This window comes from Leuciscus leuciscus (genome assembly GCF_965113295.1).
Source record: "Leuciscus leuciscus genome assembly, chromosome: 7".
Classification (NCBI taxonomy): Eukaryota; Metazoa; Chordata; class Actinopteri; order Cypriniformes; family Leuciscidae; genus Leuciscus; species Leuciscus leuciscus.
Window position 1 is genome coordinate 5,101,197 of NC_138731.1, and position 15,728 is coordinate 5,116,924.

General features: G+C 38.0%; 1 protein-coding gene across 1 annotated transcript; it reads left to right on the top strand.

The window, feature by feature from the left end:
- The first annotated feature begins 2,717 nt into the window (after positions 1-2,717).
- LOC309502594 (membrane-spanning 4-domains subfamily A member 5-like) lies at positions 2,718-15,055 on the top strand. The gene is made up of 9 exons (XM_082174995.1): positions 2,718-3,236; positions 4,720-4,890; positions 5,133-5,258; positions 5,343-5,399; positions 8,991-9,146; positions 9,316-9,453; positions 12,284-12,446; positions 14,729-14,848; positions 14,935-15,055. Exons 2-8 carry the CDS (start codon positions 4,738-4,740, stop codon positions 14,785-14,787), a joined length of 852 nt encoding a protein of 283 aa, XP_082031121.1. The 5' UTR covers positions 2,718-3,236; positions 4,720-4,737; the 3' UTR covers positions 14,788-14,848; positions 14,935-15,055.
- The last annotated feature ends 673 nt before the right edge of the window (positions 15,056-15,728 follow it).

Sequence of the window (15,728 nt, forward strand, 5' to 3'; positions counted from 1 at the left end):
CGAAGCCCGCATGGCTGCAGGCTCCACACACTTTAACTACCCAGGAATCCTTGCGAACGGCCAATCAGACAACGGATGGGAGGAGATTTCGCTCACGGATAATTGTTGACATGGCTGAGAAGAAAATATCATGGTTTTTATGACCTAGATGTGCATTTTACCAGTTGTTACCTACAGTTTATACAGACATTATGTTCATCAACCAGTGGTTGATGTCTCAAACATAATAATAGCGCGTTGAATAATACGATTGCATTATGATTCATTAAATAAATAGAACCGAATGTCAGGGCTTTACTGAGTCATATGTAAACATAGTATGAATATTGAAACCTGTAAATTCATCTGAAACTCGTGCACATTTTTATTATGTGTTAAAATTGTAATCTTAGTTCAAATGGAACATTATGTATTATTATGTACAACTGTATACATCATTTAAATAAGCATGATGTATCTATTGTCTAATGCCCAGGTGGCATGCACAATATCAAAATACAGAACTGTAAAAGTAGGCTGTATAGTTGACATGGAGATGAGACGTCAGAGCGCAAAAATGTGATTTGTCCTGTCCAACAACAACCAGACCGTTATTTCCGGCGTGACGATCGAGTCTGTCCCAAAAATACCTCTCAATTCGCCCTCATGGACTTGCGCCAATGGCCCTATAGGTGTGCACTACATGACGTCACATGATGGAAATGTTCCTGTGCATTTAATTAAAAAAATGTTGGACCCAATCACTGCAGTTGTGTTATGAGGTAGTTCTTGCAGGGTGACATGTCAGTGAGGACTTAACATGTTTTTCACTTTAAAATAATGGTCCACATCACTAGTAGTTCCTGCGGGATGACAAGGTAACGCTTGAGTAATTAGTGAGAGGTTAACATGTTTTCACAAGTAATATAATAAGTTATTTAATTTTATATTTGACACATAATGTACAGGCATACATTTCTGTGAGGCATTAGTGATATTCTAACAAACATTGTAATCTGGAAGATGTGATTTTGTGCTTAACACATAAATGCAGCCAATTTCTTCATTAAGGATGCAAATTGTTATTGACAAGAGAACATCAATATTTATATTCATATCCTAAAGAGGCTATTGTAACTTAAAGGAAGGTCTTTGGAGTCTGAGACATGTTGAACTGACACTCAATAGAGCTCATAATAGTGAACTAATCCAATCATGAGTGTCAGCATCACTTCCTAATTATTTAAACTTTTAAACAAAGTATCATTATCAGTATTATTCAATGTTTAAGTTTGAAATAAACAGAGAACATACGACCATCCTTTGGTAGGAGTTGTACTCACAATGTCAACCTGTAGCTGACATATTTGGGGGATATAATATTCATAAACTGGTTTCCACAAAGAACCCATTTGAGGCACAAGCTTCTGAAATGTTATGACCATGTTAAGAGTAAAAAAATTGCTCACTTTTTAGACATGTTACTTTTGTGATTAGTAATTATTTGGTTATTCTTTATTAATTGGTCATAGTTCACAAGTAGTTCTCAATGAGGATATATTTATTTAGTAATAATCAAATAGCTAATAAGGATCTACCTTTGTACTAAATCTTCTATTACTTACTGCTTAGTTAATCTTGCTTCCATATTAGTTAATAGTAGTAACTTTGGTGTTAATGTACTTCTTGTTAGTTACCAAAATAAGTTTATTCTAGTTAATTGTTGAAATGTAGTTATGCTACAAAGAAAATAACTAATTTGCAAAAACCAGCATGTTTCATTGTAAACTACAGTAAACTTTTCCTTCTAAACTGTTGAAGTGGGTGTATTTATGTAGTATTTATGGTGTGTGGATCTTGTGTACTAATATATATATTGTTTGTTACTTCCAGAGATACTGAGTCACAGTGAGGAGATCCTACCTTTTAAAGGTTGCAATAATATCACGTAAAAAACACACACATCTGTAACAAAAAAGCAAGAATATTTGTGCATATTTTATAATTATTGGAAAATTGGCCTCATACTTCTGCATTATTCAAGGCCTAATGTTTTGTCCTGTATTTTCATTTCATATTTGACATGGGTCTAAGCTTGTATTTGTTAAGCAAGATTTGGAATAAATATATTGTATACTTGTAGATTTAGTCTGTTGTGATACAGTGGAACACACACATGCACACACACACACGCACGCACGCACACACACACACGCGCACGCACGCACGCACGCACACGCGCACGCACGCACGCACGCACACACGCGCACGCACGCACGCACGCACACACACAGTTCTGTTCTAGGTCAGGGATACCAGCATACTAATTGATGTACAGGTAATTCGAGAAATGAAAGTATATCAAACTACTTGATGTAACAAAGACTTGCACTTTCTTTCTTTTATTTTGCTTTCAACTAAAAATGAAAGGTTTCAGTTTAATGAACAAGAAGCTGTCCCGGTTCATGACATTTGGAAAATGTTTGAGGTCAACTGATTCTCTTCATCCGGTTTCAGTTTGTGCAAAAACACCTGCATCTACTGAGAAATGTTCCTCTAAACAAAGAAAATGGTTTTGGCCTCGGTAAGTGACGAAAGTAAAGGAAAAATAAAGCAACCACAATGGTGAACTGCCTGGCACCTCACTGGTGTGGGCCATTACGTTTATAAAAATGCTGAATGTTTTCTATGTTTCTAAGAGGTTGTTTTAGGGTTAGGGAATGGAATATGTGGCACAGTAGTTCACACATACTATTTGTGTGTATGTGTTTGTTTTGAACACAGACACGTCTGCTGGTGCTTTTAATGATGCTTTATTAACATCGTTAACAAGTTCAGGAGGAGCACGTTTCGTTAATCAACTCAATTAGCGAGTTAAGAGGTCTATATCCAGCAGACTTACCTCTGATCATTGACAGTTTATCCCTCCTCCTCCTCCACATCTCCTCACTTCTACTATTCCTCTCACAGCCTGGGATGGGGGGAGTTCTCTGGGATCAGGACAAATCCCTCGGACTCCAGATTATATGTACATGTGAACTCGTGAAATGACAGATATGGCCATGATTTACGCCACTTAATTTTTTTTATTTATATGTAAAAATGAATTTGAGGAGGAAAGGCATGAACATAATAAAGTATAAAGCCAGTTCATATGCAGCAAGCTCCTCCTCAGCGGTTCTTCACTGTTCACACACACACAAAGATACGCCATAAGAGCGAGCAGACATCCACATCAACTACTCAATTCATTTCAGGTAAAATATTTCAAGCATTAAGTAAAATTTTTAAAGTTTATTATTATTTATTTATTGACATTAAAATGCCTATAATTATTTACACACTTTGATACATCATTTAAAATATCTATATTTTTTACTTTTGTGATCATTTACTCCAGAGATTGTTTTAATTGTTGCTCATTTATTAATATACTTTTGGCTAATAAAATTCCATTTAAAAGTTTTGGGATTTGTTTGGATATTAGGCTTCAGAAAATACAATCATGCAAAATATTTGCGAACAATGTAAATTTTATCCTCTGATTTTTCAGAAGAGAGAAGAAACTCCAAAGGCTTTCTTATTAAAACTACATTTATCTTAACTGTTTATCTCAGAAAATCAAATGATTATGAAATGAGTATAGAGTATTATAAGACTTTTAGATGTGCAGTCCTTTTTACTTTTACTTTTGTATTACATTGTAAGCTAATGTAAGCATTAGTAATTTTCTTGTTATATAGTATCAGTTTGTCACTCTGGACAAGGGCATCGGCGAATGCGTAGTGAAGTATTAAGGTAACACTTTATTTTTGATAGTCCCCTTTAGACATGCTACAAACTACAACTAACTTTAAAACTACTTGTCAACTAATGCTCAGAGCACTGGTAGACTGTCAGCTTAATATCTGCTGATTATTGTGATGGTCGTTATATTCTACTGACTATAAGCAACTTTGCAACTACATGTCAACTTAACCCTATTCGGACAGGATTCGTTTTTCAAGGGTAGATGGAGTCATGTAATTTTACTACATTTACATATTAATGGCCAGTTCACACAGGATAAGAAATCTCAGTAAAACCTGCAGAAGTGGGAGAGTAACTCGTACTTTTCAAGTAGGAGAGTAACTTTACACACCGCCGTCACTCCTGTCGTCATGTGTGTATTACGTTGCTTATCAACATGGATCGGCTTGCTTTGTGATCTGAATGGTGTGTGTAAAACACTTGAGTTTTGCCATAGACTCGTCCTTCTAGAACGCATCCATACTTGTAAAAACTCGGAAAACTACTTTTAAACACGAAATGCCTGAATATTTACGTATATTTACAGCGGGTCTATTCACACGGGATTAGTATTATCTAAAGTCATTAAAGTCCGGACCTTTTTATAGAAGGTAAAGTCGCTGTAATCTTTACTGACATTGTCCGTAATGATCACTGAGATGCACATTCAGACGCGTCTAAAATCACTGAAAGGCTCTGGTAATAATTACTTTACCCCACCTCTCCATGTCAAACTAGTCCCGTCCGAATAGGGTTTTATTCTACTAACGGTTTACTACAATCTACTGATACTCTAATGAGAGTTAGTTGACATGTAGTTGCAAAGTTACTGATGGTTAGTAGAATGCCTAAAGCAGACCATAGAAATAAAGTGTGACCAAAAATAAATACTGTACTGTACATGAAAAGCAGAAAGAAGCTATCTTAAGTGAGTTGCAATCTCTATTACAGGTGAAAACTTTGCCTAGAATGGAAACCAGCAAGGTCATCTCAACGGAGAAAGCAACAGTTGTCATCCAAGTAAATCCACAGGTTATTTGTGGTGATGGACAGGAGGCCAGAGGAGAATATCACAATACGGCTCTCGCTGAATTTTTCAAAGCACAACCAAAGGCACTGGGGGTAATGCATTTAATGATGAATATTTTTAGTATCTCATTTTCTTCTGTGATAAAATGAACAAAAAATAAAAAGCTGTTGTCATATGTCCTCAAGTTAATAGATGTGTGTTTGTCTGATTGCCTTTAGACTGTAATGCATAAAACAATAATGTAGCTTATGTTGTGTGTGTGCGTGCGCCAAAACATGTAGGATATGCCATCTTGCAAAAATATAAACACTTGACCCATATCTGCCCTCTCTAGGCTGTCCAGATAATGACTGGAGTGATGGTTTTCTTATTTGGTATTGTACGCACCACCAGCGTCCTCTATAACTATTACCCAGCTCTTTCTGTCATTAGTGGAATAACTTACTGGGGATCTTTCATTGTAAGTTTCATTTAATAGTTTTGCTTTATTGCCTCTGATTTGAATTTCCAGAATGAACTGTGAAATGTCCTGTTTGTCTCTCAGTACATCAGTGCTGGAGCTCTGTCTGTTGCTGCGCAGAATAAACTTCATCTCTGTGTGGTATGTACATACAGTATGCTGTGCTGAAATCTGTTGCTCATAACTCTTCTTTTGTCACAATGTTTCTACTGTATACATATGCTATTATTCACATTCATGAGTAATTGCTGTGCGAGCACAAAGTGCTTTCAGTCATCTGTTCTTTAAGTAAAGACTTAGGGTAAAGAGTAGGGTAAAATGGGGCTACAAGGTAAAAGGCCTGTGTGATTTTATTTTCATCCCTAAACTCTAAATAACAAAACTCTACACAGCACGTTTCTCTATCTACCTGTTTTTTATGAAAACGTACTCGGTTACCTAATGTAACCTCGGTTCTCTCTAGAAGAGGGAACGAGTATTGCGTAAGTTGCTTGCGCTACGGGTAAAGTTGTCTTTTCTCGAGATCTGAAGCCAAAAAATTATCCTTAATTTTGTATTTATTGTCAACGCAGTGCGGCAGCCAACAGACCATAGCAGGCTGTAAGAGCGTGCTCATTGGCTGTCCTGCGGCAACTGCAGCAGCCTACCAGTGCAGCCTTCCTTCGCGCCCTCCACGCGCCTGGCCCGCCAGAATGAGTGTGGCTATCGTGTATAAAAGAGGGGCTCACAGGCTGGAATTCTGGTTTTCATAGACTGAAGCAAATAAGCTCGTGGCGCGACACGGCAGGTTACGCAATACTCGTTCCCTCTTCTAGAGAGAACCGAGGTTACATTAGGTAACCAAGTACGTTCTCTTACGAGAGGTTCTCTCGTATTGCGTAAGTTGCTTACGCTACGGGAACCCCTTGTCAACGCCGTGCGCGCCGAGCATCAATGTATGATTCCCAGGGAACCCGGGGAAAACAACATGCGAGAACAGGCGGCCAGCAACGCGGGCCAGCACATGTCATAAGCACTTCATAAGGGTACAGAGCGGCACTGCAAGTGAAGAATAGGCGGCCAGCAACGCGGGCCCGCACTAATACATCAGCGCATGATGGGGAAAATACAGAGCAGAACCGCCGGTCTGTATATAGAGACTTTTATCCCTAGTGCAGCTTACCAGAAAAGCTAGTAATACACAGGAGTAGTCTGCGCATAATAAATGGGCAGAATATACATCCCGCTTAGACTGATAACAGTTTAGCCTGCAAGGCGGGGACTTCCAGATTATAAAATCTCACGAATGTGGAGGGGGAGGCCCAGCCTGCCGCCATACATATGTTGTGAATAGAAATCCCGCTAGACCAAGCCCACGAAGAGGCCATGCCTCTGGTGGAATGGGCTCTGATGCCCATAGGGCACTGCAGGTGTTTGGATGCATATGCAGCTGCGATTGAGTCCACTATCCATCTGGACAGGCTCTGTTTCGAGGCGGCGAGACCCTTGGTGCGCCCACCAAACGAAACGAAAAGCTGCTCGGAACGCCTGAAGGCGGCGGAGCGTGTGATGTACACTCTCAGCGCCCTGACGGGGCATAGGAGGTTATCACTATCATCACTGTCGGATGCTGGCAGAGCCGACAGGGAGATGATCTGCGCCCTAAAGGGAGTGCCAATCGCTTTTGGGACGTAACTGTGTCTCGGTTTGAGGATGACTTTAGAGTCATTAGGTCCGAACTCGAGACACGCAGGGATGACAGACAGCGCGTGTAAATCCCCCACGCATTTTACTGATGCCAGAGCTATCAGAAAAACGGTTTTAAGCGAAAGGTATTTCAAATCCACGGAATCTAATGGTTCAAAGGGAAAAGCTTTCAGGGCCTGACGTTCACGCAGGGCTCACTGGTAGGCTGCTGCAGTTGCCGCAGGACAGCCAATGAGCACGCTCTTACAGCCTGCTATGGTCTGCTGTCTGCCGCACTGCGTTGACAATAAATACAAAATTAAGGATAATTTTTTGGCTTCAGATCTCGAGAAAAGACAACTTTACCCGTAGCGCAAGCAACTTACGCAATACGAGAGAACCTCTCGTAAGAGAACTTAGCTTTCTTTGCCCAATGGGTAACACTTTACTTGAAGGGGTGTGCATAAGACTGACATGACACATCAAGTCAAGTCATCTTCATTTATATAGCGCTTTTAACAATGTAGATTTTTTCAAAGCAGCTTTACAGAGATAAACGTATAATTTAAGGTTCATAGCGATACACATGTCATGAATATGAAGGATGTTTTATGCATGTTTATGACAACTGTCAGTAAGTGTCATTCGCCCAATTATGACATTTTTAATGCTAATATATGACATTGTTTGAGATGTCTTTGTCATGACAACTTGACATTACCAATACATCATAACCTGTCATAAATGTGTCATAAACATGACATAGCAGATTAATTATAAAACTTAAGAAACCACTTTATGGGTTAACATTACATTAAACTGTCATGTGGTTGGTTTTGACAGTAGCCGCGTTTCCATTTCCCTTCAAATTGCGCAAATTGAAATTGAGAATTGAAAATACGCCCAATGGAAACACGTCAATTTAGCAAAAACTCCCATTTATCGCAAAAAAGTTTTTACACTCGCATGAGGTGGTTTTTCAGGCAATTCGAAAAAGGAATATTTAACAAAACTGCAATGGAAAAAGTTTTTGCGCATTTACAGGTCACCTGACTTAGAAGGCGCGGTGTGTTTGGACGTAATACGAGACAGAGTTCTTTATTTAATTCATAAAAGACAAAATAATGACAGAAATACTGGATTCTAAGCCTCAAAGAAATGCCACAATCAAGACCTCAGAGCAGAAATGAGGGAGAAAAACCCAGAAACACTTCATATGTGCCGCTCACAGTATAAGGGTCTTTCCTTGCCATTAATGCTTGGATAACACACATACGTCTCCTTCCATTAATAATAACAATGTCTATGCGGTACGTGGCTGTATATAAACCTGGCTATATATAAACCTACCAACGTCCGTTGCCATGATTTTTGGAATGACTTATCGCGAGAGGAAAAAATGACGTTTTAGTCGCATAACATCGTTAATGGAAACGCCGTCATTTCGCAATAGTTTTTTATCGATATTTAGAAAAAAATCGCAAAAGTTTTGCGCAAATCTTTAACGGAAACACGCCTATTGGCTGTCATGAGGCCATTACAACATTTTAATGACAAATTAAATTAGTACCACTGTAGTTGAGGTCAAGAAATATATTCATGACAGTTATAATGGCCTCATGACAGCCAGTGTCAAAACTAACCACATGACAGTTTAATGTAATGTTAACCCATTAATATATACCAATTAATCTGCTATGTCATGTTTATAAACATATATGACACATTTATGACAGGTTATGATGTATTGTTAATGTCAAGTTGTCATGACAAAGACATCTCAAACAATGTCATATTTGCATTAAAAATGTCATAATTGAGCGAATGACACTTAATGACAGTTTTCTTAAACATGCATAAAACCTCCTTCATATTCATAACATGTGTCTTGTCAGTCTTATGCACAACCCCTTCAAGTAAAGTGTTACCGAACATTCATCCTATAAAGATGTGGAAAGGACATCTGACTCATTATCCATTTACATATTAAAAAAGTTAGTTCAGGACATTTTATAAGTTCACACCATTACTATTTCGCCTTTCACATGTCAGTTTCTCTTCCTGCAGGTGAAAGCTTCTCTGATAATGAATGTGATCAGTGCCATAACTGCAGGACTCGCCATTCTTCTGGTGTCAATAGAAATAGGATTTATTTCTGATGAAATTTGCAACGATGTCTATGATAGTTCTCCTCGCATCTGCTTCGGTCTTAAGGCATTAAATGTACAGTGTGCAATACTATATTAATGTTATCTGAATGATGACATGATGACACTGAATGATGACATCTAAAAAATCTATATATCTATATATATGAATTCACTCAATATAATTGATGGGATATTATTTGTTAAAAACAAACTGTCATATGATCATGTTGAATATTTTTTAGAGATATGATCTGGGGGTCAATGGAATATTGCTGGTGTTCTCCATCCTCCAGTTCATCATCTCCATCTGGATCTCAGCATTTGCCTGTAAAGCCACCAGCAACAATGACTCTACAGTGGTTAATGTGGCACTAAACCAGGTAATGATTTCAAATAATGCTTCATCCTATTGCTAGATTGTTGAAGTGAGTTAGAGTAGGTTTTTCCACTTCGTTATTTTAATGATGATGTCTTGGTTACATTTTCATTTCCATGGACGTTTAGTTTGTATGTTCCTGATCTTCTTAATTCCTGTTTCCTAGTCTAAACTATGGTTACTACGGTGTCTTGTTTAGTTCTCGTTATCTTGAGTGTATTTAAGCCCTCAGATTTATTCACCTCTTTGTGTGTAGTGTGAAGCTGTCACATTTATTATTGCCTGTTGGATTACTGTTTTTGTTTTGTTTAATAAAGTAAAAAGCTGCAGATCCTTGTCCTTGCTTGACACGATGTGACAGTTATGTATCACAGTAGTGAGTCTGTGTGGCGCGTGGATCTCAATGGTAAAATTAAAATTGATATTAAGTGTGAATGTTTGTAACATTTCTTGTCTGTTACTTCCCAAGGATACTGAGTCACAGTGAGGAGATCCAGGAATTACAATCTCAAGTGTAAGACTGGTTTTCAGAAGATGAGATAAAACCCCTGCAATAAAACAATAAAACTCAGTAATCTGGAGAGAAGACCTCAAAGACATCGCCTTGCCCAGACTTCTCTCCTCACCCATCTGTGCACCCTCTCCAGCAGATTAAGCAGGGCACTAGAATAAAATTGAAACTATATTAAGTGAACTTCACAGAAGCGCTGTAAAGACCTACACACAGTATACCTTCGCCCACCCGATGGATTCTGTCGTTGGGTCCTTTCAGCTGTTACAGGAACTCAACTGAAAAAAAGAGAATTGAGAATTGAAAGAACATCAAATAATGTGTATACATCAAATGTTTGTAGGTTTTTAACCTATAATAATAATAATAATAATTACAATAAATACATCATTTTGAACTGTTTAACCAAGTAATACCCAGGTTCCATGAACAAGAAGTTGTCCCTGTGCACGAAAAGAAAACCTCATTAAAGTTTGTGGTCAATTCATCTTCTGAGTCCAGTCTCAGTATCTGCAAAGACACCTGCATCTAGTGCCAATATTTCACTAAACTAACTAAATGGTAAGTGTGAGCATGTTGTGACAAACATAACTAGGAAAGCCGGTGATATTTTATCTATACAGTATGTTATTATCTATGCTCATGAAGGGGCAACCTAAATCTTCTAGGTTGTACAAGTATTACATTACTGCAGTCTGATCAAACACAGCACTCCCCACAGTTCTGTTCACACGAGCAAAGTTACAGTTCGCAGAATGGGAAGGAAATAAAGCAACCACAATGGAAAACTGCCTTTCACCTCGCTGTGAAACTAGGGCATTCTGCTATAGTTTTAGCAAAACAAGACATCTACATGATTCACTATTACATTTCTACATTACACCCACATAATTATTATCATTTTCCAGAGCAATTTAGATTGCATTCAAGGTATATAGTTTATCAGTTCATCCTAATGATATATATATTTAGTAATGCCTCAGTGCTCCAGTGTCCCTCATATTTGCTTTACACTCATCGTTCATAGGGGATATTATAATTCAATTCAGCCATACAAAGATACAGAAAAATCCTAACTGAATTGAATTTATAATTGAAAGCCTCCATCATTTTTTAATGATAAATGAGTGCCCAACAATAGGATTATTAATAGGAACACAGACACATCTGCTGGTGCTTTTAAGCACAGATTTAGTTTAATCTCAACAAATGGCTATAATTTATGCAACCTTTAATTTTGATCTATATGTAAAGCCCTTTGAATTTGAGGAGGAAAGGCATGAACATAAAGTATAAAGCCAGTTCATATGCAGCAAGCTCCTCCTCAGCGGTTCTTCACTGTTCACACACACAAGATACGCCATAAGAGCGAGCAGACATCCACATCAACAACTCATTTCATTTCAGGTAAATATTTCATGCATCAATTAACATTTGTGATTTTTTTTTAAATAAAGGCCCTCTGAAGCGAAGCGATGCGTTTGTGCAAGAAAAATAACCATATTTAAATATTTATGGACTCAAATATCTAGCTTCCGGCAGACGGCCGTATGCAAGTCGACTTACGCCAAATCACAGGCTAATTGATTTGTTAATTAATTGATATATATATATATATATATATATATATATATATATATATATATTAGTTAGTTATATACATCTGCTTTATGTGGACACTTTTAAACCATGTGTGTTACTTATAACTTAGTTAGTTAGTTATATACATCTGGTGGATTTTTGCTGTAGATCTGGGTCCAGGTAACCAAGAAATAATACACATTATTATTTTACATCTAGGGAGAGCGGATCTTTTTGACTTTCTCAGTTTGTGAAAAATCCACTTGGGGTTCAGAGTATTTATTTTTTCCCACATTAAATTAAAACCACTAGTATGTTTTTTTCTTCGGAAGTGAAATGTGACAACATGCCCCACATTGTAACATGGCCATATTACAGCTTAAAATGTTATCTGATCTAATACAAAAAAATATACAAGACAAACCATATATATTTTGTATTTATACTATACTACTAACTATATGTGACAAAAAATTACTTTTTATTATTCAATTAATTAAATGTATTATTTATTTATTATTATTTGAATTTTAGCACAATTTTTTCTCTATATAGTGTTGATATAGCAACTAGTAAATTCACTACGTTTTGTCATGCTGGTTTATGTGGACACTGTTAAACCATGTGTGTTACTCATAACTAGCCTTGCATTAGGTTGCTCACCCATATTACTGACACTGTAATAACACATTTCTCACATTAAACAACTCATAAAATGTGCAAACTTGTCCTTTAATTACAGGGGAAATCCCAAACTTTGCCTAGAATGGAAACCAGCAAGGTCATCTCAACGGACAAAGCAACAGTTGTCATCCAAGTAAATCCACAGGTTATTTGTGATGATGGACAGGAGGCCAGAGGAGAATATCACACATTTCTCAAAAGCACAACCAAAGGCACTGGGGGTAATGCATTTAATAATGAAATTGGACAGTATGACGATATATTGTGGTGACAATATAATGTGTTATACCCATCTTCATTTATTTCGTGGTATGTAAACACAGTACTACTTAAAGCTATTGACACATAAGAGAGATAAAGAAAAATCAGAAAAAAGAGTATGCGCATGAAGTTAAAAAGAGTTAAGCTCAATAAGCCATGCATAAAGTGTCACAGTGTCTGGTTTATGTTCCTTGGGTCACCACTAGATATCCTCCTTCCCCACGGTGTCCATCACACTCTTGAACTACATCCCCCATGAGCCTTGTCTTTTCATTGCACTCAGCTGTCCCTTATCACTGATCATTGCACTCAGCCTGTTCCCCATTAGCATTGTCATTTCCCTGTGTATATAACCCTGTCTGTTTTAGTATGTGTCACGGAGTCCTTGTAATTATCACGCCACTTCTGAGTTCTTTATGTCACGATCCACACTCAAAGAGATGAGGGAAGATCCAATAATGCAGTGATGTTTTATTAGTAGTGATGGCCAGATCGAGGCCTCGTGAAGCAATGAAACAGTTGAACCAAATGTGCCATATTGTTTCGAGGCTTCGAATCAATCCGACACCCGTCTCAATGGTGACACCTAGTGGTCACTTGCAGGTGTTGATCTGAAACAACCTTGACGAGCCATTAAAAAAATTTGTTGTTTTTTTATTATTATAATTTTCTAATATGTGAAGATTGTAACCTATAGGCTCCTCACTGTGCATAATGTTATTTTGGTCTTGCAAAATGAATATTAATAAAAGAAATCAAGCCACAATGTCTCACTTTTTTAGAGATTTTTATTCAAAAATATTAATTTCTCTGCTGTGGAAGGACTTAGACTACTTCTTTTTTTACAGATAATTTCTCCAGCCTTTGAAAAAATCCTCTCACAAGGGACACTTGTTGCTGGCATGCAAAGATATATATATATATATATATATATATATATATATATATTGTTTTGGTGATTTTCCTTTTATTGTGACAGGACAGTAGAGAGATGACAAAAAAACGAGGCGGGAAAGGTCCACGAGCCGGGACTCGAACTCGGGACGCCCGAGTGCAAAGACGCTACATGTCGGCTCACTGACCACGAGGCCATTGACGCAGACGGGGGAGATATTTTTTTTAGCTAGGACATACAAATGAGGAAAGATTACTGCTATCTCTTTCCAGTTTCATTTAAATTCCAGTTAAATTTAAATGCAAGCCTAAATAGCCTATAACTAATCAAATCGCACTATGTCACTATATCACCAAAAATCCGCTATCTCAAAATCAAACTCCTCTCACAAAAACCCACGAGGTCAATATGCGTTGATTTCACTTTTATACAGATGTGCGATTGTGTGGTCTGTTCCCGACCGTGTCAATCAAACGCTGATTCGGCGGACCACACCTGATGAACAACTTAGTGAAACACTTCGAGGCTTCGTTTGGCCATAGTGACGTGACATAGGTGTTTTGAATCACGCTTCGGATCAGTGTTTCGAAACATCTGCGCTTCGGGATCTCGCAAAGCTTCGGAACGACTGTTTCGCGTCAGCCATCCTTATTTATTAGGGAAATCCGTAACTCATAAACAGTCCAGGCAGAGGTCAAAATCCAAATAAGCAATCCAAACACAAAATCCAAACCTGCTCTGGTTTACCTGTTTTGTGTTTGGATTGCTTATTTGGATTTTGACCTCTGCCTGGACTGTTTATGAGTTACGGATTTCCCTAATAAAACATCACTGCATTATTGGATCTTCCCTCGTCTCTTTGAGTGTGGATCGTGACATAAAGAACTCAGAGTTGTGCTTACGCTGACTGACACACCTGAAGCACACACACAGAACATGCCTCTCTCAGACAGTGTGCATCCCAAATTCAGTTCTCTTTCATGTCTTATTATACTTGAACGGTCACATAGTATATACACACACGATTATGTTAAGATGCCCATCGTGTGGAGCTTTTAAGTAAATGCAATTGGTTCTTAAGTAAATGTAAACAGTTGAGTGAAAACCAGTAGATCCATGCAGAAGGTCTTAATGTGACTAATACACCTGCTGTCTGAACAGCATTAATAGAGCATTAACAGCTCTCTCTCTCTCTCTCTCTCTCTCTCTCTCTCTCTCTCTCTCTCTCTCTCTCTCTCTCTCTCTCTCTCTGTGTGTTGGAGTGTGTGTCCAAACATGAAAGACATAACATGACAGAAATATAATATGGAAAAATATAAACATTTGACCCATATCTGCCCTCTCTAGGCTGTCCAGATAATTACTGGAGTGATGGTTTTCTTATTTGGTATTGTACGCACCACTGATGTCTACAATTTCCCTGCTGTTTCTTTGTTTAGTGGCATAACCTACTGGGGATCCCTTGTTGTAAGTTTTATTTAATGGTTTTGCTTTATTGTCTTTCATTTTAATTTCCAGAATGAACTCTGAAGTGTCCTTTGTTTCTTTCTCAGAACATCAGTGCTGGAGCTCTGTCTGTTGCTGTGCAGAATAAACCTAATCCATGTGTGGTATGTACATAATACCCAGCCTCAAAAAGTTGTGATTTACAGTGATTTTAGAAAAGCTAACGGGTGCGGTTTGGTACGATGCGGAGCGGACAATGCATTTCCATTATGCAGTGTTTACCGCTCCCTATTCTTTGAGCACAGGATATCTGTTGAATTGTACTTGACAAAATGCATATTAAAGAAATTTAAGGTTTGATGACATTTACTAATATATGTAAGGGATAATCCACCAAAGGTGCTGGAACCCTATTGTGTTTGTACAAAATTTTAGGGTTTAAGTTGGCCCACCATTACTCAGGTGCACAAACACACACTTGTCTGACACGAGGTAGAGGTATAACAAAGCAATTTGCATTTTGGATCATAACATTGGGCTAGAAAATGTCTCAGGTTACGAATGTAACCATGGTTCCCTGAGAAGGGGAACGAGACACTGCGTCTTGGATCAGTGCTATGGAGAATGCCATCAATGTGACCGATGTCTGAAGCATGTGTATACACACGACAATTTAATTGGCCAACATGAAGTCAATACCGGAGCTCCCATGTGTATAAGAGGACGCCTGCAATAGACGTCATTACCTTTTTTTTTTTTTTGTCTGAAGGACCCATGCAGGCAAGCCCAAGGGATGGCAATGAGATGCAGTGTCTCGTTCCACTTCTCAGGGAACCATGGTTACATTAGTAATCAGAGACATTGCCTTTCGAAGTGTAACTCAAAACTGCGTCTTGGATCG

What these genes read in the sequence shown, in the direction of transcription:
- LOC309502594 (XM_082174995.1), top strand. Translation starts at nt 4,738, where the DNA reads ATGGAAACCAGCAAGGTCATCTCAACGGAGAAAGCAACAGTTGTCATC. An exon ending in CACAACCAAAGGCACTGGGG is followed by an intron (nt 4,891 to 5,132) that starts GTAATGCATTTA and finishes TGCCCTCTCTAG; the next exon opens with GCTGTCCAGATAATGACTGG. An exon ending in TTAATGTGGCACTAAACCAG is followed by an intron (nt 9,454 to 12,283) that starts GTAATGATTTCA and finishes CTTTAATTACAG; the next exon opens with GGGAAATCCCAAACTTTGCC.